We start from the raw sequence: 23,249 nt of genomic DNA, 5'->3' as shown, positions 1-23,249 counted from the left end.
TATTTTCCATTAGATTCAACATTTTTAGATCCAGAAGTCTTTACAAAAGTTACAATCTTTAATTATTGGAATCCAGTTGGAATAATTGGAATCCATTGCATTAATGGAACATTTCATTATTTCACAATAAATCCAAACAAAGAAAACAAAGGCATTTCCTTACACTGTTACTTCCTAAATTTTTAAAAGCCCCTTCCTACAAACTCAACCTGCAAGCTTCAGTTTGGGTCTGTGGCAGTTATAAATGGTATTTAATAGGATGAAAGAGCAGAGCTGGGCTCATGATTTCAGAACTGACCAGCCCTTTATCAGGGGAATATTAATAGGCATCACTTGTTTCCTATCATTCAAACCTTAGATGTTGTTTGTTAAAAACATTACCCATCTTTTCAATTTCAATGGAAATGTTAAATTTAGGGGCATGTCACTGTAGAATTTTGCCACATCGGTGAGCTAGAAAAGCAAATGAGACCATCATAGCAAAAATACTGAGATCAAAGTCCAGACCTACAAGCAGGAGCAGCCATAATAACATCTGTTAAACGTTGCTGAGAAATCAGGATCCACAAAAGCCCTTGCAGAAATGGAGGAGGACTGACAGAAGTGATGAAGTTGTTTTCGAAATGCTTGTAGATTTATTTTTTTTAAAGAGTCATGTTTTAGGAAATACTGATGAAGCCTCACAATTTGCAAATACCTGATGTTTCCACATAGTGCTGACCACCAGCAGCAGAATGAGCATATTACACGTTTTGATGGTGGGCTACACCACTGCAGAACAGTATAAAAGCTACTGCCCACCTTGTTGCTGTTCCCCAGCTCACGCAGTAACGGTATTATGAAAAAGCCAGTGAATGCAGTTGCGTACAACTACAAGAGCAAGGTGACTAGGAAGATACATAAGCACTTTGTTTTAAGGTCTCCTGTTATTGAGCCTTTGGTGTTTGTCTTACTTAAAGGCTATAAAGCCTTAAAGGATTCTTGATGGTGAGACTCTGAAGTTGGCCCGCGTTGAGGTGACTGAGCACAGCCCTGCTTTGCTGAGAGACCCATTGTGTTGCGCCATTCTTTATTATCCGAATAAGGCATATCTCTTCACACAGGCTTTTCAAATCTGGTAAGTACAACTTGGCAAGGAGGCAGAGCAGAGGAAAAGTCAGTCGGTTTAGTGCTAAACCATGTGGAGTTTTTCCACCATGCCAGAGGGGTCTCCAGATGGACTTTTCTGGCTGGGTTACATAAGGAAGATGGATTACAGCTGAGAGTCTGTGGCTATACTTCTAAGTGACTGATGGACGAGGATAGAAGAAAAACATTGGGGTTTTTTGTTAAATTTAGAAATGGATTAGCCTAGTGCTTGCTGTCCTCATTTTCTATTGCTATCAGTGGGAGTAGAAAATTCTCAAAACCTTACGAGCCTGATATCTCAACTGAAAGTTAACGAAAGCGGCAGCTTAGAAGATGATACAACAGATAACAGCAGGCCATGTTGTGCTACTGGATTTAACACAAAGCTCTTCATTAAGGCAATCAGAGAAAAATGGCAAGATCCGTTTCTGGCTTAGGCCCATTCAAAAGTGTGATGCTAAAGAGTGTTCCTGCTGAGCAGGTTAATGTAAGAATGCAGAGAATCCTGCTGCAAAACACTTCCAAAGACAGTTTAACACAGTGAAAATGAGTTATGAGAATGTAAATACAGCATCTTGTACCAGTTGGGTATGAAGTTGTACTGTGATAAGCAACAGAGTTTTATTGAGAAAATACTAATGAGAAATAAATGCCTGCAGTGAAAAGTGTAGCATCTGGTCTGCATTTGACTTCACACATGAAAGCTATTTGGCCTGACTTCCTGCCAAATCCTGCAGTTTTTGAGATCATCGGACATGAAGGAGATTGAACTCCCTAGGTTAGCATCTCAAAATTTTCTTCTAGCAGAGTATATGCAGAGTTCTAAAAGGACAGACTCCCCACTTTTGCTTACCAGTAGGGCTCATTTTTCTTGCATTTTTTAAGCTGTTGTATTCTCTGTCAACATCTGTAATATTTATGGAGTCGCCATTATTAAAGGTTGTTAGCTGTTGTTCAAGAATCCTTCAACATTGTCTAAATACCCCAGAAAATCTCCAAGAAAGAAATGGCAGACCCCAGCACAATCCATCAGACTGGACACTGCGGGCTTTCTGCACAAGGAGCTTTCTGCATTGCTAAGTAATGATACATGCTGCTCAATCTATTTGTGATTTGCAGGGTTGAAGGTCCTGTGAACAGTTCAGTCTAAGGCATTCCCTTGAGAGGACTGACTTAGAACAATTAAAAAGAAAGGCTACTACGAACATTTCTCAACTGTTCGGACACCACTGCATTCTCCATAGTATGCCGAGGGCTCTGCTGCTTTTGGTATCGCCTCTAGAATTTTCTGCTCATCTTGGTTAGTGCTTAGTTCATATAAGCTAGTCCCTCCCTGTCCTCCCCTCTTGCACTTGGGCTATTGGACTAGGTAGTCTGAAATCCAAAAGAAGAGCAATAAGATTGCTTAAAAATGACTGAAATGAACTGTTAATGAGGGCTTTTTTTAACCTTCTTTGGACCTAACATCATCTGCTCTAGCATCATTACAATTAGTAATTTCACAGCAATGACATATAGGAAGGGGATGACTGAGTATCTTCATACTAATGAAGGTATTTTGATGCTCCAGTTAGACATGTGGACTAACAATTCTGTTGCCAGCATTGAGTGGCTCTGGATTTGCCTTTACGTTAGGCACATACAATCTCTTTAATTGTCATAAAAGGCTTATGTGAGGATCGCAAATCTACAGACTCATTCGCTTGGCAAAGCTCACAAGAACCCTGGTTGTTGGATGTATCCTTGGATGGGACTTGGATCTAGCTGACATGCTGCCTACCTGTCAATCTGAATCTGCTGATGCACTGAAAATCCTTTCCTTCTGCCTTCTTGAGTACTAGTATCACTATTTGGTCACTCTTCAGTCTCTTTAACTTGCTGCTCGGTCAAGATTCAAATCATTAGAGAGACCTATTAAAAGTTTATTGAAAACCAAATATGTGGAAGGTTTTGAAACAGTTTAAAAGCATCAATTGGAGGGCATTGTCATCTCTCCATAGTCTCTGTCTAAAGAGAGCAACTACACGGAAAAATTATTTCTGTGAGCAAATGTTTGCTGTGCCATTGGCACTGCTCTAGGCTGAAACTTGACTCTAAAACCAGCATTGGAAAATTCAGTGTTTGTAAGTAATTCCTCACTGATCTAGATCAAATATGCTCATCTTGCAGTTAAAAGGTTTTATCTTGGTGTTAGCCTAGCTTGCCCTGCTTTACCTCCGCATGGCATGCATTTAGCAGCAGGCTTTCTTCATTTGATGCTGCAATCATTTGCTGTGGAGTGCAGAGTTAAGATCAGAAATTATGTCGTGGCTTGAAGTATCCTTCATCTTCTCTCTACCCTTTTCTTATACATCAGTGCAATGAAAGCGTGGGTTAAAACCAGCTTATTCTGTCAGCGCCGCGTTGGTACTGGCAGGAGATACAAACTTCCTTCCATCACGAGAAGGGCTAGGCGGTGCTGAGCTCGCCGGGGGACCCGGCAGAGAGGAATTGTGCTTTAAAATCTTTCTTTTTAAGGATTCTTTCTTTTTAAGGACTAAGGATTTGGGAAGGATTCACAGGGATTTGACTCATGTTGCCAAATACTGCCTGTTACTGCATTTGGACACACAGGTGGCTTTTGGTGGTTATGCAAACCAGCTTTAAATCGCCTTCACCAGCCAGACGTGAGGAGCCCCGGGGAAGCGGCCCGACTGCCGGGGAGGAGGCCGCCGGCCGGGCGTCCTTCCGCGGGGCCCGCCGCCGCCCCGGCCGGAGGGCCGTTCCGTTAGCTGCCCGCCAGGCTCGGAGAGGGGCGCAGGTCACGGCACCGGCAGGCGGCTCGTCAGATCGAGCCCGGTTTTAACCTGCACTTAATCCAGCCTGCGGAAGAGCGAGTTGCGCTGTCCCCCTCGCCACCGCTTTCCGCTCGCTTCCCGACAGCGCGGCGGCCGCCCGAGCCCGCCATGCCGGCAGGGTCCCGTCCCTCGCCCTCGGGAGAGGCCCTGCGGGGCGCCGGGAAGCGCGAGCCTGTGCGGCCTGCCAGGCCCGGCCCGTCGCTGCCGGGACTCCGCTCGCCCCGAGCGGCTCCGGGGCCGCGCCTGCCTCGCCGGCTCCGGCCCCGCCGCCACCGGGCGCGGGGCCGCGCTACGCCGTGAGGCGAGCGGCTGCCCTCCCTCGATTCGCTCGGAGCTCGGCCGAGCGAACGCTCGGGAGCGGCTGGAGCTGCCTGGCGGGCACCCGGTGAGGCGGTGGCGAGGAGGCGCGGCGCAGTCATGTACGGCCTGGCGCGGGCCCTGCAGCGGGCGGCGGCCCCCGGGCGGGCCGGGCGGCTGTCGGCGCCCCGGCGAGGGGGCGGCGGTGCCAGGGCGCGGCCCTGGGGCTGGGGGCTGGCGCTGGGGCTGGCGCTGGGGGTGAAGGTGCCGGCGGGCTGCGAGGCTGACGGCGGGCAGGAGGCGGAGGCGAAGGGAAATCCGCTGCCGCCCCCTCGGGGCTTCGGCGCGGCCATCGAGAGGAGCAGGGACCTCCTGCGGAGGATTAAGGTGCTGAGCGAGCGGGGCTGAAGGGGAGCCGGGGTCTCACCCCGTGTCTGGTGCTGTGCGAGCCAGCCCTCACCTCCGTGAGGCGGGAGGTGGGCTTGTATCTCGTTCCGTGGACTTCGGCATCGCTGCAAGAGATTTCGGTCAAGCGTTGTCGGGCGGGAACGTTTTTTGGGGGCCCCGCGCCTGGAGGGGGAGGGCGAACCCCGCCGAGCTGCCGGGGCTCACCTCCAGCCGCTGGCTCTCCGGTGAGGAGCCGCTCCCGCCCGCCCCGTCCTGTCCCGCCGCGGGCGCGCAGGGCCTCCGCCCCGCCCGCAGCTCCTGCGTACTCGTTGAGTTCCCGCTCAGCTGTCACAAATGAATCGCTGAATGTCACGGTAGCTGTCTTACAGAATATGTCATTATTTTTCTTCTTAATGTCGTATCAGTGAAGGCTGGCAGTGCTTGGGAAGCTTAGGCCAGGCAGAGCTTGATGTGGGGAGCTGGTGGAAGTATGGTGCAGTATGGGCTATGTGAGAACAAGGGAAGGCCTTAAAGGCTGTAGGAAGGAGAGAGAGAGGCAAGGGGGTTGTTTAAAAAGCATGTTATAGTGACTTTGAAAATTTAACTGAAGCTCCTTTGAAATTCTGCTTGCTAAGACATGATACAGTTTGCATGTTGCATATTAACTCTGTAATGTTTTGTTTCTATTCAGTTTTTCTTGCATGTCCTGGTCGCTGATTTAATTAAATTATTAAATAAAGTATTTTCTTTAAATTATTATTGTTGTTACATATATTTTTCCCAGTTGCTGGGTTAAAATGTCTGCTTTACAAAAGCAGTTCATATCAGTTCAGCCCAACTAGTCTTTAACGAAATTTCAACTGTAATGTGACAACAATGTGCAGGTGTATTTGTAGGATTGCTTTTGTATTTTTAGGGTTTGGGAGAAGGTGTTTTTTAACTGTAAAGATCCTTCGTAATGTCTTCTGTCCATTTTTTTTGACAGGATGAAGCAGGAATCCCAGGTATACTAGTTGGAGTTTCTGTAGATGGAAAGGAAGTCTGGTCAGAAGGTTAGTATACGGGAGTAGTAGCTGTGCATGCTGTTGGGAAGTGATGAATGTTTTAAAAATGAACAATTTGGACACACCGATCAGGCTGGGATTTCATCCACTTGATGTCCTGTCTCCAGACAGTGGCCAGAAACAGGTGCCTAGAGAGTATGAAGTGATACTTTCCTTGGTAAACTTCAATAATTTCCAGGAATCGGTAATTTATTAACTTCCTGAATGTGTTACTGTATCTCAACAGTTATGTTTAGGAACCTTTCTTCCATTAATTTGTCAGATCGGTCTTTGAATATACTTATATTCTAGGCACACAGCTGTACAGTGGTCTGGTGGAATTGTATATAGGAGGTAAAGAACTGTTCTTCCCACAGGAACTTGATAGTCAGAGTAATAATGGCTCACATTTGGTGATCTGTCTCCCATTTGTGGGCTGAGGTGTAGATTTTTACTGGGAAGGTACTGAGATTTAACAGGTGTCATCCTTCCAGAAATTGCAAGTGATTTTTCTGATTACACAGTTTAGTTTTAAATAGAGTCTGTTAGTACTGCTCATATAATGTAGACATTTGATGTTTATTTAAAAAACCCACCAAACTGTGTGTCTATTTTCAGAAACACTTTCAGAATGTGTTTTGGGTTTTTTGGACAACTTAAATGGTAGTAGTAAACGGCAACATATTTCATTAATGTGTTACAGAATTTGAAAAAAAAATCTTTGTAAGATTGTTACTAACTTTCTTCTGACATTCTGTTGTTACATTAACTTTTATATATGTATAAAGCTGATTATAGGTTTTCATTTCCCTTTCATCATGACAAAAGTGAGTTGGAGAGCCTCTTGTACCTTTTGTAATGTGGCCTAATAAGAAAATTGTGCTAGAAACTTTATCACAGACTTTCACAAATCAGATAGCTTTTTCTGGTCTCAAATTATCTAGCAACGAAAACAGAAGTTTTTATAAGACTTCTGCAGAATACCTTCCTTGACATGCAGGGAAGTGTCTGAGGGAACTAGTGCCAGGGTTGTGGTTTATCACCAGGACTGCCAGATCTAGTAGCAAGACAACTACATGTGGGAGCATAAGCCATGGCAGAGCTTTCTCTACCCTACTGCATATGGATATAGAGAACAACACTGCCTTGAGTAAGGCAGCTGGGAGGTGGGTAACACTGCTCTAGCAGACTTCTGGCTCATTTTGTTGTCCTCCTCCCTTCTTTGTGTGAGGAAAAAATAGGAACAGGTGTGAGTTGCGTGTATTCTCTGACCACAGTACTAAACCTGCTTTCTTGCTAAACTGATGGGAGTGATTTGAGATTTGGAAGGTATTTTCACTGAGGGGCACAGCATCTGCATTCACAAGCATCATGCAAGCACTTGGGTAGCAACTTTGCGTAAAAGAAAGGGTCTTGGGCAACTGACGTGTCATCTGGTTTATTTCTTGTATTTTGGCAAGGTTTTTTTTTTCTGAGTAGTTCATTATTAGACTACAGTTTTATATAGGCAGACATACATCGCTTGCAGGCCTTGCTTGTAGTGAAAACTGCAAATATGTCATTACTGCATTTCATTGCTTTTTATGCTGCAACGTCCCTGGCACAGTTTCTTCAAACCTAGCTCAAATTGAAGACTAGTATGGGAGCTTGATAATGCCGTATTAATTACAGTTCTTGCTACCAGACTTGTGGGTTGGTTACATAGGAAAACGCTGGTATGGAGACTATTAAGCTGTCTTTTAATTGAAATCATGCTGGGTGATGTTGAAACATAACTGTTTTGTGAAGCTTTACAGCCTAGGTAGTTGCTATGAGTTTGTGAGTAGTTTCCTTTCTCAATTTCCGTATTGATAAAATAAGACCCTTTACTGTTTCAACCATTAATTCAGAACAATAAAAGCAGTATTTATGACTGTTGGGTCAGTTATTTTACAGTCTAGATTTTGGTCTCTTTAGTTTTTCTACATTGAATATTTGACCTCAGGAGAGTAAATTTCAGCTTAATCTTCAATCTCATTTATCATTAGGTTTGTTTTGTAGTCTTAATCAGTAACTTGGGATTCCATTGGCCAATACAATGGGCTTTGATTAACAGTTCCTACTACATTAAAATGTTATTAACTTAATTGAAGCAGGAACAGGGATGGTCCAATGCTTCATGTCCTAGTTTAGCTAGAGGAATAACATTTTAAAGAGCCAGTAAATCTAGTTCATTGCAAGTAATTAATTCAGCATGTCTCTGCAAAATATTTACCACACTGTTTTTATTTTCTTAAAGGTTTGGGTTATGCTGATGTAGAGAATCGTGTCCTATGTAAGCCAGAGACGATCATGCGAATTGCTAGTATTAGCAAGTGTCTTACAATGATGGCTGTTGCTAAATTGTGGGAAGAGGGGAAACTGGATTTAGATGCTCCAGTGCAGAAATATGTCCCTGAATTTCCAGAAAAAGTCTACGAGGGTGAAAAGGTATGTAACTGTTCATTGGTAACACTTTTTTGGATTTTCATTCCTGTCATTGCACAGCCATATGTGTACAGGTGCCTGTATCTGGACCTGTTCCTGTAAAACATCAAAAACCATTTAGACAAGTACTGATGTTTGCTGTTAGAAAAAGCAACGCTGGAAATTTGGATCTTCAGTTTTATATCAAGTGTGTACTGTGTGTATATATATGTATATATTTTAACTGGGTTTAATACATGATATTTAAAAGGTCTTATATCTTTGTTCCTCGTCATGTTGAATTTTACTTTTCTGGTGATTTAGTGTGCATCATGTCTTTAATGAAGAGAGCTCACATTTAAATATTGTCCTTTCTACCTAGGTCGCTATTACTACAAGACTGTTAGTTTCACACTTGAGTGGGATTCGTCACTATGAAAAAGATATTACAAAAGTAAAGGAAGAAAAGGAAAAGGCAAGCAGAGCGTTTAAACTAACAAAACCCTACCAGGATAAAGAACAAAAAGAAAAAGAGGGCAAAGGGATTGAAAAGACTGATTCTCTCAAACCAAGGAAAGAACACGAAGGTGAGGTAAAAAGCCAAAATTCAAAACCTGGCAGGAGAGATAAGGAATTTGAGCAAGAAGAGTATTATTTGAAGGAAAAATTTGAAAGTGTGATTGAATCACTGAAGATATTTAAAAATGATCCTTTATTCTTTAAACCAGGTGAGTTTCTATTCATTTTGACCAAAATGTGCTCTTCTGGTGAAATTTTTGTTTCAAATTGTTTTACATGCAATGAGGATAGTAGAGTCCAGTAAAGAGTGTTTATGTGGGGTTTTTGTCTTATTCTGCCCCCCCTTTTTTTTTCTTTTTGTGACCCATTAAAAGCTTAACAGAGAAGTATTTGGGCTGTTCTGCACAAACCATTGGGTCATGTAATTGTCTTAAAACTGATGTAACTTTTGAAGACTGAACTGATCAGGATTTTATCAGTTCAATTTTAGATAAGTCTTGTATAGATATCTTTACCGATCTACTGACTTAAAGAATTATGCTTATATAGCTACCTTCTAATGGTTTATCTGCACCATAACCCAGCAGGTTCAAAGTGTGATGTAGCCAAAACTTAAAAGGTAATGCAAAGAGTCCCAGATAATGCAGGGGAGAAGAGAAAGTGGGACCTCAGGTAGAAACAAGACTTTTCTCCCAGGAGCTCTAAGTAATGCAGTAAGTGCTATGAAACGTACCAGTTACTGAATTTATAAATGCTAAAGCAGATTATAATTTTGGTAACAAATTTGTGTCTACAAAGTATTTTGTAATACCAACTTGCTGTATTCATGCTCTGGGCCTTCTAGATATGAACCAAAAGCAAAAAAATTTAGTGAGGCACTAAACCAGAGCTAAAAAAGTCTGCAGAAAGACCACAGAATCACAGAACTGTTGAGGTTATTTATTGTTGGAATTATTTAAGTTAATTCTAGAGAGACACTGAGGAACTTCAGGTGTAAGTTCTAAATGAGTTAGGTTAACAGGCAAATGATATGCATTGCTGATAAACAGTAAATAATGTGCATTTAAGGGGAGAGGGGTAGGAAGGGGGAGAAGTTAACCACTTACTGTCTTGGAGAGTTCTAGGAATTATTTCAAATAAGAGATCTGTCTCAACTGTAGGCAGTTTGGCAGCTGCTTGATATGTAGATGTTTCATAAAAGGCGTTACTGCAAGAATGAGATTTAAAAAATGAAACATTGTTTTGTAAATAAATTATATTGTCTTAAATAATATGCATGTTAGTGTTCATATAATCTTTCAGGATATTCTAGAACTAGAAACCTAGAACTAGGAACACTCTGATAAAAGTGATCAAGACCTTTGAAAACCTTGAGTGAGTCCTACCCTTGTCCTACCCATCTCTAGGGTATAGACGCCCAAACAAGTCAAGTAGGTGAGCCTCTTTTAAGAAGTAATTTTATGGTTTGCTTCAGCTTTTCAAATATAGGCATTCTTGTTAGAACTGGTATGGTAAATATTGTGGAAAGGATATTAAATGTCAGTTTTCACATCTTGGCATGAAACCTGGCTATACACACAGATGCCTGGAAATTTTTTAGTGCTGTTCTCGGAGCTACCTGCACTTAGCAAGTATCTGTGTCTGCTGCAGTATAGAAATTCCTGGGGCCCAGTATCATAAGCTTGTGATTCACATCATATTAAAATGAGGCTGGAGGGGGAGTCTTTTAATTGGTTATTTATTGCTATATATAGTTTTATTTGCACATGTGATTACTTAAATTTTATCCTTCAGATTCCATTTAAGCATCATGTGGCTAACTTCCCCCCCCCCTCCCTTTCTCATTGTGTTTCTTCAAGGTAGTCAGTTCTTGTATTCAACGTATGGCTTTACTCTCTTAAGCGCTGTTGTGGAGAGAGTTTCAGGACAAAAATTTACAGATTATATGCTAAAAATGTTTCGTGATTTGGATATGCTATCGACTGTACTAGATGACAATGAAGCAATGATATATAACAGAGCAAGGTAAACAAGGATGAAACTTTTTTTCCACAACAATTGTTGCTCTTTCTATCTTTATTAAGCCAACTGAATTAAGAATGTGTGAAATTTTTTTTTCTTTTTTTTCCAGGCTTTTAAATGAAGTGGCTTATGTTATGTCAAAGTTAGTCATGTAACTGATTTTATGTCAGCATTATGGTATTGGTTCTGTAATTAGCATGTAAAATTACAGCATAGGAAATAAGTATTTCCTGTTATAAGAGTATATATGGGGGGGAGTGGCAGGGGTGACTTTGTAGTTTGCACTTATTTTGGGTACAAATAAGCAGGTAAGTGTAAATAGAGTAAAATAAAGGAGTAACTAGGAGATTATGTTAGAATATACAGTTAACCTTGGTTTGCTTAATATACTGACTCTTTAAGAGTTCTGTGGAATTTTATTAGTCTCACAGTAACACAAGGTTTTCATAAATTAAATTGTAGTATCAATTTTAACCAGAATTAAAATTCTGTTTAACACAGAACATGCTTGACCAATTGATTTCTTTTTAACTTAAAAAAACCCCAACCAAACAAACACAAAAAAACCAAAAAAGCCTCCAGAGAAATTTATGTAACTGGATAATCCATTCCAGTATAGTGGATAAGGGTAGATTTTCTTGTCTTTCTCTCCAGTCTTATTTTATTGACCTACCTGTCTGGGCTCTGAAATTGATTTATTGACTCACCTGTTAATTCTTCTCCTGCACCAAAATTTCTAACTGAATCACAAAAGCAGGTTATGGAAAAAGTCTCACGAAAATGAGACACAAATTTTTTAAAAGTTTGGCTTCTAAAATGCTCTCAAAGAATGAAAATGGGGATGACCATGTTGAATCCAAAGTTTATAGTACTTACATATAAGTCTATATTTAAAGTGTATGTACATACACAACACACAAAGCAGTTTGTAATGTTTTAGGGATAGCTTTACTGCTGTATTCTAAGGTGCTTTGTGCTGGTATTTGTTTTGCTTGCAAATTTTCAGAGGCTCTTCTGGCTGTAGATCTGCATGCTAGTGATGTTCTCATAAATTAGCAAGCTTGTACAGTCACATTCTTTTAAATATATGTGTATATATTAATCCTTTTATAAACTGAAGTATGGTAGGGATGAAAGAATTGGGACAGATGCTGGTTTAGGGGTCTTTTTCTGGGCTACTTATTGTTAAGCAAAACTGAGGTGCTAATGTGATGGTTTTGCTTCCACAAATAGCTTGGTGCCTCAAACAAGAACATATTGACATGTTGTGGTTTGTTTAGTGGTTTGGTTATACTATATTTCACTGACATGAAAATGTTTAAAAATTCATGTTCTGAATCTATTAGAGGTGTAAGTCAAGCGTTTCAGCATCCTTGTAACAGGTTTTATTGTGATCGAAAAACTGGCTGTAGGGACACAGAGATAGTCAAGTCACTGGCAGAGCTGATGGTAGTCTTGGACCATTTGTGTCTCTTCCTTTGCTTCAACCTCTGATTTTCAGTGTTATGGCTTTCAGAAGTTCCCTAAAAGTTTTCCAATATAAGTGCAGACTAGATAGGGAATGTATCTCTGTACTGTTTGATAGTAGGCTTGCCCTGCCCCCCTCCCCACCTTTTTTTTTTTTTTTTTTTTTGTAGTTCCTTTTCACAACTCTCCAAGTCGTGGACCTCTTGTGGTCTAAAGGCCAAAGGTTGAAATTCATCAGATTATATAGGTATTCAACATTCCTTTTCATACGTTGTATGAAATTAATCCAGTCATGATTGGACTGTTTCTTTCAAAAGCATGATTCAGTCTGCGCTCTTATTGTGTTGTTCCTGATAGTTCATTCTGCAATTCTGGTTGGTAGTTTCTAATTTGTATTTTAATGACAGGTTTTGCAAAACTCTTTCATGCTTCTCACTTTTCTTAGTAGTTCCAGAATATTCAGTTGTTGTAGTATATGGCAACTGTAATGGGGCAGTGGGGGGAAATCAAGCATAAATGGAAACTACTGTCTCAGAGCAGTCACCTGTGAAATTTCAGCTCAGTGTCTGATAATCACGGCATAGTTGTAGGATTCCTCTTTCTTAAAACACTTTAAATCTAGTACAGGGATTTAAGAAAAGTCATGTGCTGGCTGATCTATAGATTTCTGTCGCATCTTTTATTTGTATATTGCCTTTACTTTTAGTATATCCTAAAAGTAAGTAGAAGGATTAGTACCTTTATTGAAACTAAGCTTCTAACCTAAGAAATAACCTTAATTTTTGTTTTCCCATCTGAATTTCCTGTTGATTTTTCTGCAAGAAATATATTTAAGAACAATATATTTTAAAAAACCCTACCATTTCATGAGACTGAGCATGTATTAGCTTGTTCTCATTTAAGCTCTCATGCTCTTTTAAGGTAGGGCAGCTTAAAATAGTTGTGCATAGTATCTGAGAATGACAAGTTGAATTTTCTTGAATTCTAGGTGTTATGTTTACAACAAAAAGGGACGGCTGGTAAATGCACCGTATGTGGACAACTCTTACAAGTGGGCTGGTGGTGGCTTTCTGTCATCAGTAGGCGACCTTCTGAAATTTGGAAATGCCTTGTTATACAGTTATCAAGCTGGACAATTTAAAAACACTAATGGCAAACTTCTTCCTGGGTACCTCAAGCCAGACACAGTCGCAATGATGTGGACCCCAGTGCCAAAAACGGAAGTATCGTGGGACAGGGATGGTAAATATGCAATGGCTTGGGCTGTAGTAGAGAAAAAACAACAATATGGCTGTTGCAGACAGCAGAGACACTATGCATCTCATACAGGTGGTGCAGTGGGGGCAAGTAGCGTCCTCCTAATTCTTCCTGAAGAGTTGGACTCTGAAGCTATAGATACTGGGATAGTGGCACCACCTAGGGGAGTAATTGTTAGTATTATCTGTAATATGCAATCTGTTTCCCTTAACAGCACTGCCTTAAAGATCGCAAGGGAATTTGATAAAGAAAAATGGGCACAATATATAGATTAAAAAGAGAGATATGTGTAACTGAACTTAAGGTACTGAAACATGATAAATAGAGAAGGGTGTAATTGGACTCTGATCACTAAGAATACGTGAAGAAAAAGCATCAAAAATTCAATTAACTAACTTCTACTAGTGGTGCTAAACTTAGGTGTAACTGGAATTCATCTCTCAGGGAAGTTCCTAACTTACAGAAAAGAAGAATGTAACAGTCAAATTTGACTTCCTGTAGTAAATTATCATTATACTAGCAGGTTTTTTTCTCATCCAGTCAAGCACTTGACCAAGGTATAAAAAACTAGCATTGATTTCTTGCACTGAGAAGTACAACAACAAATTATCTACCTTAAATGTTAAACTTTTGAAAAATTTCTCATCTTGATTTGAGCACACAAAGACGTAATTCGTTATTCTCACAGTTCCAGTCTGCAAAAACTGTTCAGTATTACTTTTTAAAGGAAAATGGTTTTACTGTTTATTTTTATATTTTCACATAGCGCTTATTTGCTTAAAAAGCAAAAAAACCCAACAAAACCCAAATCTTGAAGCTACCTCCAGAATGCAGATTTGTACCAGAAGTACGCTTTTGTCAGAGCTGTGGATTGCTAAGAATTAGAAAAGAATGAAGCTAGAATAATTTAAGTAAAAATCTTTTTGTTATTTAGATGTCTTCTCTTCCATTTTTATTGGACACAGAGAATGTGTGAAACTAGTTTACGGTGAAATAAGGGTATTATTTCCACAGTCAAATATGCTGGAGTAGCACAACATGGTGAGCTGTCGAACTGTCTCATTGTTTTTGAATGATACACATGCTAACTTTGGTAGCCAGAAATGGCACTGTATTCTGTAATGTAGATATTCCTTTAGATATAGGAATTAGGAACTCAAATAACTCAATAAAATGTAAAGCCCATTCTTGAAGCCAGTAGTAGAAGTCTCACAGACTTTGAGAGGTTTTTTTGAAAACCATCCTTTTTTTTCCATTTGGAGACCTGCCTCAAGCAGTTACTTTTGCACGTGGTTGAACAAGAAATTGTGGTAGAGTTCCAAAGAAGCATTTTCTAATCTTCAGTTTTACTCCAGGAATACAATAACATCTGAATATGTTCATGTTATATATTCCATAATGGCATGGAAAATCTCCAGGATCTCCAAGATTTACCCCCGCCCCACTTCCCCTGCAGTTACATCAGACAGTATTTCCAGGGTGAGACAAAACAAAATATGCCTCAGGAAAGGTTTGAATACTTATGTCCCTGCACTGTTCTCTGCTTCTCTGAATTGAAGGAGTAAGATGACTTGGATAACAGCTAGCAGAAGATAACCTTACCTGCTTCTTTCCCAAGTTAGTGCTTTTAGTATTAACTTTATAGTTGTTACCTGCCCTGTGATGAAACAACATGCTGTCATCTCTGTTCCCAGTATGCCTATGATAACATTTATTACCTAAGACTAAAAAACCAGGAAAGTTAGTATTTTGAGGTGTCAATGTTTTACCTACATTTTTAATTGAAGCTAGTAGGACTGTTTTAGTACTCTTCATAATTATAATCATTCTTGTGCCTTAAAACAGTAAAAGTTTACACCTAAACTATTTGGTTGGGTTTTCTAGCCCACTCACCAAAACTTCACTTTTTTATTCATTAATAATGGGTTGTCTTTATCTCAAGAATATCAAATCAGTAGAGACAACAGAGAGAACCTTTCTGAACAAACTTTCATTTGGTCAGGCAATAAATTATCTTCTCTTCCACTAAAGTCTCTGATACTGGTTGACAGTTCCAATACAGAAGTACTGGAGGTGAGCATCTTCTACAATAGCAACTTTTTTTTTTTTTTTTTTTTGTCTTGAGCACCTGCTAGCTGGGTAAACATGCAGCAGCAGAAGTCATTGCCTGTTTTACATAGGAAACAAGAGTAAGTAGTTCTGAGTTGTTTTCATGTTGAAGAATACATGAATAGAAATAGACCAAACACAATGTTTTAAATATAGAAAATCTGAAAACTAACACTTATTTCAGGATTTATAACATACTCTTCTTGTATGATGCATCTGTTTTGCAAATGGTATTTATTGTTCTTGAAAACCATTTTGCATACTTGAGAGAAGACAAATTTCACTCACTGACCATTGCGTTTGAGTTTAGACAAAGATTCAGAATGTAGAAGGCACAGGTTTACCATTATGCATGTCTGCATAGGACCAAACACTAATAAATGTAAATATTTGAAGTATGTATGAAAGTGAATAATGGTAAGAAGTGTCTAAGGCATTTCTAACACCAAGATATTAATGATAGTGCCTCAGTCCCCTCATAGAGTATGTTTAGCCACCAACTTACTACTTATATGCATACCATGTTCTTTATGCTGTATCTCCTATAACTTAAGGCTTTTAAAAAACCTCTGTTGTCACATGTACAGTATTGGCAATGCTATGATGTCTAAATTTCGTCTTCCAGTACCTGGAACAAAATGGGTCACTGACCTTCTCTGATTTGGTATTTACTTAATCATGAGTTCTTATTTTTTAGGGTGGAGGAAGAGAAGGCAGAGATATGGGAGACTAGGAATCAATCTGGCCTTAGCACATATATTCAGGTCACAAGTGAATTAATACTGCTACTTTGATCTTTGTTCTGAAACCAGTTGTTTTTGCACTGGCATTAAGTGTGGGGAAACTGGTCAATTAAGAGCAGCTTTCATGATAAACTTGCTCTTAAATTAACCTTTGTTGTGAAAACATAGTATGGCACTGACATAAATCTGTACTTTTCTTAAAAGGCATGTATACTAAATTGGTGCATATATTTCTGTATCAAACACCTACTTTTTGCATCTGGTAATTATAAGTGTTCACTGTTTGAATTAACTGAAATAAAACTTACCTTGCAAATGTAACGAATTGTAGTATCAGGTTTTGGGGTTTTTTTTTATTGACTAGTAATGTACAAGTTTTAAAAGTCATAAAAAGAATACAGATTAAATAGAAATTCCCAACAATAATGAGCTCACCAGGACACCTGATACTTTGAAAGAGATGTTGATATATAACCTGAGATATTATTTAGTAAAATAAGATACATCTAAGACTTTGAATGTTTTCTCATGGTTAAAAAAAAAATACACTTTTTAACAGCCATTTAGAAAGGGAAGGCTTTTAAAAACAAACTTAAAACCTCTTTCCTCATTGCAAAAAGGCAATTATCTAATATCAATATTTAATACTGAAAATATGCATGGTTTTGCTGTACTAGTTTGTTTTTTAATGACTGGATACCATTCACAGCTGTTAGTGTAGTCTGCTGACTTACAGCTGCTTATATACCATATGCCTTCTCTATACTGAATGCTTTCAGTGTTTTGCAAAAGACTCCTTTTTTTTTGTATAGAAATCTCAGTATAGAATACCAAATGCAGTTTCGAGACCAGATTAGAGGGAGGGAAAAACCATGCATTCCAGAAAAACAGCTGAACATAAGTGAGTAACTTCATATTTTTATTTATCATCACATTATTCAACATGGTAAAGGGACTAAAGCAATGTTGAAAGCAAATGAGCCATTTTAAAATCCATCTAGCCTTTGCAACCCTTGCAGTTAGGGTAGCTGCAGTAATAAAGTATACAAAATGCATTCTTACAGCAGTTTTTGTCACCATACGCATTACACTGCTGTAGTTGATGATTAACAAGGGGAAGGATGCAGCAAGTCCAAGGTTTTTATATTAAATGACACCACCCAATTAACAATACACTGTTTAAAAGTAAAATTATAAAAATAGAGCTCAGTTGTCTGCAAACTTGCACTTCAAATCATTGATTGAAAAAGAGATTCCAGCTCATTGGTCACCAGTAGCATGTAATTTTTACAAAATCAATTGTAATTACGTTGTTGTATTAACAGGCATTTTTAAACTGGTAAGGCTTTCAGGAACACAGATCCAAAACCACGTGCTGAAGTTGTTCAGTGTTGCTTTCTTCTAAATGAACAGCCTGTAAAGAAACCGCATGAGTATAGATATGAATAGACCTTAAATTGTTAGACTGCCTTGGAAAATTGCCCACCCAACTTAAGCAGGAAAACTCATGCAATAGATTTAAATTTCATGTACCAGAATAGGTGAAGATTTAGCTCTTTGAGTCTTATCTAACTCAGCCAGAACAACATGGCTGTCATAAATCATCTTAAAATAAGGCTAAGGTCTGCTATTTCTTTCTTCCAGATGCCTTTTAAATGTCAGTCTACTGTTCCATCCCTTAGGGATACAAACCCCAAGGTGAAACAGCTGCTAGGAGTACTGATACCTTTCCAACTGCTCAGCAGCCTTGCTTCAGGTATTCTGTCTTCATATAAACTACAGCCATATAGTAGCACATGGTATAAGCACTACTATGTGTAATTTGCATATATATTTACCTTTTGTCCTTTAAACAAAACATGAATAAAATCCAGATTTGTTCTTTAATTTTTTTAAACCCTCAGGTGTTTCCAGTGTTTTTCATATACCCCAGACACTGGGTTGCATTTCAAGATACTGGTGCTGCACCAGTTATATGTATATAATTATGAGTGGTTATTTGTTCCCTTATAATTTATACAAAACAAATTTTGATTAAGTAACATGAGCCAGGGAACTGCCTTACAGCATTACTGTTTAAAAACAAACAGGCAAGCCACCACTGACTAGCAGTGGCACAGAATTGCTTTAGCCTGGCAAAAGTACCCTATTCCTTTAATGGTGCTTTTTAATGGTCTAAACTTAGCTCAGAATTAAATAGGCAGTATTTATTACAGATAGGCTAAAAGAAATGACAAGTCAAAGCACCTAAAATCAAGTGTGTTTGATCACAGTGTAGCTACTTAGCTGCCTAGCATATCTGTATAGCCATTTAAAACCAAGAATCTGAAGAAAAATTTGCAATTCAGGGCCCATTAGCAATGTTTTTACTAGCCAACTCTAAGCAATTTGCAAAATAAGCATTCCAGTATCAATTTTCAAATTCAAAGTGAAAATATTTGCAGGCTATAAATACATAAATGCATTTATGTAAGTGAAATTTTAGGCTGCTGAACATTGCCCCTTACCTTCTGTGAGCCTGGCTTTCCCCCCAGTAGGCTGACACAGAACAGTTGAGCACCCTACACACAGAACTACTGTCTGAGCATGGCTGAATACCGTGGTGATCTTGTAGCATCCTGGAAAACAGCATTATTAAACTTTCCATTGAGTATTTCTAGATGAGTTGTTTAATTGTAGGTGTAATTGAATTAGATACTCTAAATACACTTGTCTGAAAATGGATCTATATTTCATTACACAGCATGCCAAGTAAAACAAAGCAAAACATTGTTATTGTGGTCTGAAGTACTTGCTTGTACTAACACGCATATGAAAGCAAGTTAGTTAACTGAAACTGTTATGACTCCCCATGTGAAAATCAACACAACCTGATGGCTGACAAGCCCTAATTTGCCTGTAGTATGTCTCGTGCAAAAAAAGTCGAGGAGTTCGAGACTAGCCTTCTCTGTGGAACAGAAGAGCTGATCTAGCTAGAGAAATATTTAACTTCTAATACTAGAACACTGCTGTTGACAAAGTCTGGCAGCTGTGAATGTAAACACTGCTGTTCAAATCTCTGTTTGCTTTCTGTTTAATAATTGGTACACATAAGGCATGTGCTTGGTTGCACTCTACAAAGCTAGCAGCATATTTAAACGAGATGACTTGCACAGAATAACGTCACTAATTCCAGATGCAAGGAGAGGTGTCAGCAACACTTCGTCTACAACTTCTAAATTCTATGACTTAAGAAAGAATGAAATCACTCTCATACATGGCTTAGACCAAGGGATTTTCCCTGCTTTGATTCTTTTCCCTGAAAAGTATTTTTAATTAGCCAAGAGGAATTTTTGGAGGAGAAAACTTGTAAAGGATTTACTCTATATGTGGATATAGAAAACAGACAAATAGATAAAGGTGAACATAGATTCCATTTTCAGCATGTGTGGACCAGAAAGATAAGATAGAATATGTGTTGTGAGGAAGGTCCTCAAAAAGCTCTCTGACAAGAGAACTGGTTGGTAGAGAGAACTCCTATTAGACAGAATAAGAGTTCTGCTTTGTTGAAATCACAAATAGTAACTGCACAAATACTTGTTTGCAAAAAACTGCTAGCAGCTAAAATTTAACCATAGCAAATGTTTTCCCCCCATGAATGTGAACTTCCACGTTGATGAGTTTTTCATTTTGTGGATTTTGGAGGGAAATGAGCCCAATCCATTTCAGTAACTAGGTAGCAACTTCCAGCAACACTGATGCATAAGGCCGTCTGATATTTTCAGTGCCTTGTGCTTAGGGCTTGGTCACTATTGAAGCTCTCCTGCTTTGCTCTATATATCCCTCAAACTCAATAACCAACTTATCCAACAATAATGAAGATAACCAATGACCTATGGGCCTATGTTGACATTTAACTGTATCTTAGTATATGCATGCATGTACACTGGTTTGAAGAAAGTTTAAAAAAAGTCAGTGGCTTAGCCTTCAACCACATATTTTTCTAAAAGTAACCACACTTTACTTTCAAACAGTTTTAGTGGATTTACCTCGCTTTTAGATGGAAAACAATGTCTCAGAGCTTCTTAGAAATCTAAGCTACTAAGAAAGAGTAAGATAATAAGAAAACCTGAATACAGCAACAATTCCCTGCTTGTATTCAGGATGATCACTACTGTCAGTGAGGCTATGCGTTTTCTTACTGCTGTAATCTTATACTGCGGTAGTTTCTAGGAGATAAGTTACCACACTTGACAATTTCTGTGCCTCGATATGGATGTAGCTGTGCTGATCAAATAAGCTGTTCGCTGGTAGAGCACACTCTTGTAATTGTGCTAGAAAATCCCATGGTTTAGTTTATAAAAGAGAAGTTGGTTATACAGATGTTTGTGAGCCAAAGTAATGAAAATCTGTGAAAAGCAGACACAGGCAACACCTTAAATGTAACTCCTGTATATGTGAGCTAGATGTCAGCTTATTTCTTAACAGCAACATGCGAAAAAGGCAGCTGTGCATGTTTTACTTTCTATGTAAAGTCCCAGTATGCCCGCGTATATCCTTGTGGAAGTTTTTCTGGTTGCTCTTCCAGAATCAACCAACTTACAAAAGAAGGAAAACAATGTTGTCTTCTATTTGAAACTTGTGCCATGGATGCTTTCAAGCATCTGTTTCATCTCACTTCTTATACATGCAAAGCTGGGGGTTTGTTTTTTTTCCCTACTTGCCAGGATTTCATAACGGAAAAAAACAACACAAAACAAAATCTCATGCCAGACCTCCAGAAAAGAAAATAAAAAGCTGATTGTTTAAATTAACTTTTGAAAAAGGTTGAAAACACTTTTATTGTTAAAAAAACCCGAAGCAGTAAACAGACTTTTTTTCTCTACAGAACAGATAAACCACATTTAGATTAAAAAAAAAAAAAATTTAAAATCAGACCTTTTATGAAGATGAACCGCATACAAAATTAGTTTCGTTCCTTTGGTAAGATACAAACATTTTAAATACTTACCTGGACATTTCACATCCATAAAGTAGGAGTTTGGGCTCTGCACAAGACGTTTCTTTTTGTGCTTTCTCTTCTCATCCTCTAAGGAGGGATGCACTAGGTCCTTAGCCAGCTGGGTAGGACAAGAGGAAAAACGCACTGCATGTGAAACAGCGCTCAGGCTGCTGGGACAGACTGGATGCCGCGAAGACGCCTTCGCTCTGTTCCCGAGCACGGCCGCAGCGCTACAGCCAACCTCCCCGGCAGGGCTGAGGGTGACGGGGACAGCGAGACCCCTCTCGGGCCTTCGCAGCCGCCGGCGGGGTTACCGGCGGGGTACCGGCGTTTGCCAGCGAGGCGGGAGCGGCGAGAAGCCTGAGCGACCGCAGCCGCTCCCCGCTCTGCCGGCAGCTCGCCCGCCCGTCCCCGCCGGGCACGGGGCGCGGCGCCGCCAGGTCCCTCGGGGGGCGGCGGCCGAGGACGGGCGCGTCCGCTCCGCTCCCCCCCGCCCCGACGGCCGCGGCGCGCGGCACTGGGGTGGCTGCCGTCACGCGGGGCCCCGCGCGGGACTGGCGCAAGCGCGCGCGCCCCGTCCCCAGGAGGCGCGAGGGCAGGTGTCAGCCGGGAGCGGCCCCCGGGGGACGGACCCTCGGCCGCTGGCCCGGTCTCTGCCCCGGGAAAGGCCCGACCGGCGCTGGTAAACAACTCACGGGCATGTCTGCCGCGGAGCCGCCCCGTGCTGCCACCGCCGGCCCGGCCCGCCCCTTCCCCGCACGCTTCCGGCGGGTGCGAGGGCAGCGCCGCGGTGGCGGCGCGGAGCTCGCGCTGCTCTGGGCGCCCGGCGGACTCGGGTCTATGGTGTGTTCGGGGGGGGCGGGGCTCGCCGGCCCGGCGGGGCCGGGGGCAGCGGGCCCGAGGCTGCCGCGGCGCCGGGGAGGGGGGGGCGGGCGGGGCCAGGGGCAGCGGGCCCCGAGGCTGCCGCGGCGGCTGCTGCTGACGGGCCTCCGGAAACCGGGCGGGAGTCTCGCCCTCATAGCGGCGTTGTTTGCAGTACCTGCAGAAACGCCGTCGTGCCATTTCCCCGCACGTAACTCGATTTGCTTACCTTTAACTGATGAGGAAATTAGCGCAGGGAGTGTGTGCGCGTTCACTTAGCTTCCTGTAGAGGATTTCTGCAGGAGCTCGCGGTAACGCGCCGACTGCTTTCTCATAGACGACAAGGCACTGACAGGGAGAAGCAGCGTGAGACCTTTCATAACGGCCATTGCAGTGCTTACGGTAGGGCAGGACCACAATGCTCGCTCTCACTGGCATTCAGAAACGGATTAAGCACAGAGACAGAGCCTTCATATGATTGCAGTTCTCTCTTCAGAAAATCTGCTCATTTTTCCCTCTAACATGACACAGGTATTTTCAGGTCACAAGTGGAATCTAGAAGTCCCATCTACTTTTATGTTAGATACTCACTAAATTGCCCCTCATATATGTCGTTTCATACTAAATTACACATTGCATGAAGTTGTACCTATGTGCATATTCTTTTGCAGTTTCCCACCCCAGTCAAAAAGAAAAATGCAGAAGAATTCCTGTCAGTTATCATTCACGTGTGTAAACCGATTTAGACAACCTTTGAGAAATAAAAATATTGCAGATAGTGGGAATGAAAAAAACATTTGTCATTAATTTTTTTAGTAAGAGGTTGAGTGGTTTTCTGCATAGCTCAATAAAAATAATCACAAATATAATCTGTAAAGACTTGGATGTAATCTAATCAAGCACAGAACATTTAAAAGTGTAATTCCCTGGAAGTCCAGTAAGTGGCACAAGTAGACCTTATGAAAATTGCTTAGTATGAAAAGTCTTCCAAGACATGTGACAGGCAGTGTGTTGAGCCACATCCTTTTGGAAGAGAGAGCGGATGCATTTAGAAAAAAATAATTTAAAAGTTTGCCATGAGCACAAGTGAAGATGGAAGTTTTATAGAAGCATATCTTTCTGCCAATAATATTCTCAAAGCTGGGATGGCCTC

At 40.7% G+C, this 23,249-nt stretch overlaps 2 protein-coding genes across 3 annotated transcripts; one reads left to right on the top strand and one right to left on the bottom strand.

The window, feature by feature from the left end:
- The first annotated feature begins 4,163 nt into the window (after positions 1-4,163).
- Positions 4,164-17,166, top strand: LACTB (lactamase beta). Its single transcript, XM_075505784.1, has 6 exons — positions 4,164-4,649; positions 5,635-5,701; positions 7,971-8,161; positions 8,520-8,865; positions 10,516-10,681; positions 13,134-17,166. Exons 1-6 carry the CDS (start codon positions 4,383-4,385, stop codon positions 13,675-13,677), a joined length of 1,581 nt encoding a protein of 526 aa, XP_075361899.1. The 5' UTR covers positions 4,164-4,382; the 3' UTR covers positions 13,678-17,166.
- Positions 17,153-22,377, bottom strand: RPS27L (ribosomal protein S27 like). 2 transcript variants are annotated; one of them, XM_075505787.1, is made up of 4 exons: positions 22,326-22,377; positions 21,245-21,353; positions 18,762-18,872; positions 17,153-17,668 (listed from the first exon to the last, which is right to left on the bottom strand). In XM_075505787.1, exons 2-4 carry the CDS (start codon positions 21,261-21,263, stop codon positions 17,640-17,642), a joined length of 159 nt encoding a protein of 52 aa, XP_075361902.1. In that variant the 5' UTR covers positions 21,264-21,353; positions 22,326-22,377; the 3' UTR covers positions 17,153-17,639. The 2 variants fall into 2 exon arrangements, with proteins under 2 accessions (XP_075361902.1, XP_075361900.1); XM_075505785.1 differs by lacking the exon at positions 22,326-22,377 and adding an exon at positions 21,931-22,080.
- Positions 22,378-23,249: the final 872 nt, after the last annotated feature.

Source organism: Mycteria americana, chromosome 6, assembly GCF_035582795.1.
Source record: "Mycteria americana isolate JAX WOST 10 ecotype Jacksonville Zoo and Gardens chromosome 6, USCA_MyAme_1.0, whole genome shotgun sequence".
Lineage (NCBI taxonomy): Eukaryota > Metazoa > Chordata > Aves > Ciconiiformes > Ciconiidae > Mycteria > Mycteria americana.
This window is presented reverse-complemented; position numbering and strand designations above follow the sequence as displayed.

Bases quoted from the DNA above. Each gene is read 5' to 3' on its own strand.
- LACTB (XM_075505784.1), top strand. From the start codon at position 4,383: ATGTACGGCCTGGCGCGGGCCCTGCAGCGGGCGGCGGCCCCCGGGCGG. The intron at 4,650-5,634 runs GTGCTGAGCGAG...TTTTTTTGACAG, and splicing joins ACCTCCTGCGGAGGATTAAG to GATGAAGCAGGAATCCCAGG. The intron at 8,162-8,519 runs GTATGTAACTGT...CTTTCTACCTAG, and splicing joins AAGTCTACGAGGGTGAAAAG to GTCGCTATTACTACAAGACT.
- RPS27L (XM_075505785.1), bottom strand. The intron at 18,873-21,244 runs GTAAGTATTTAA...GCTGTTTTCCAG, and splicing joins TATGGATGTGAAATGTCCAG to GATGCTACAAGATCACCACG. The intron at 17,669-18,761 runs GTAAGGGGCAAT...GTTTCTTTACAG, and splicing joins GAAAGCCAGGCTCACAGAAG to GCTGTTCATTTAGAAGAAAG.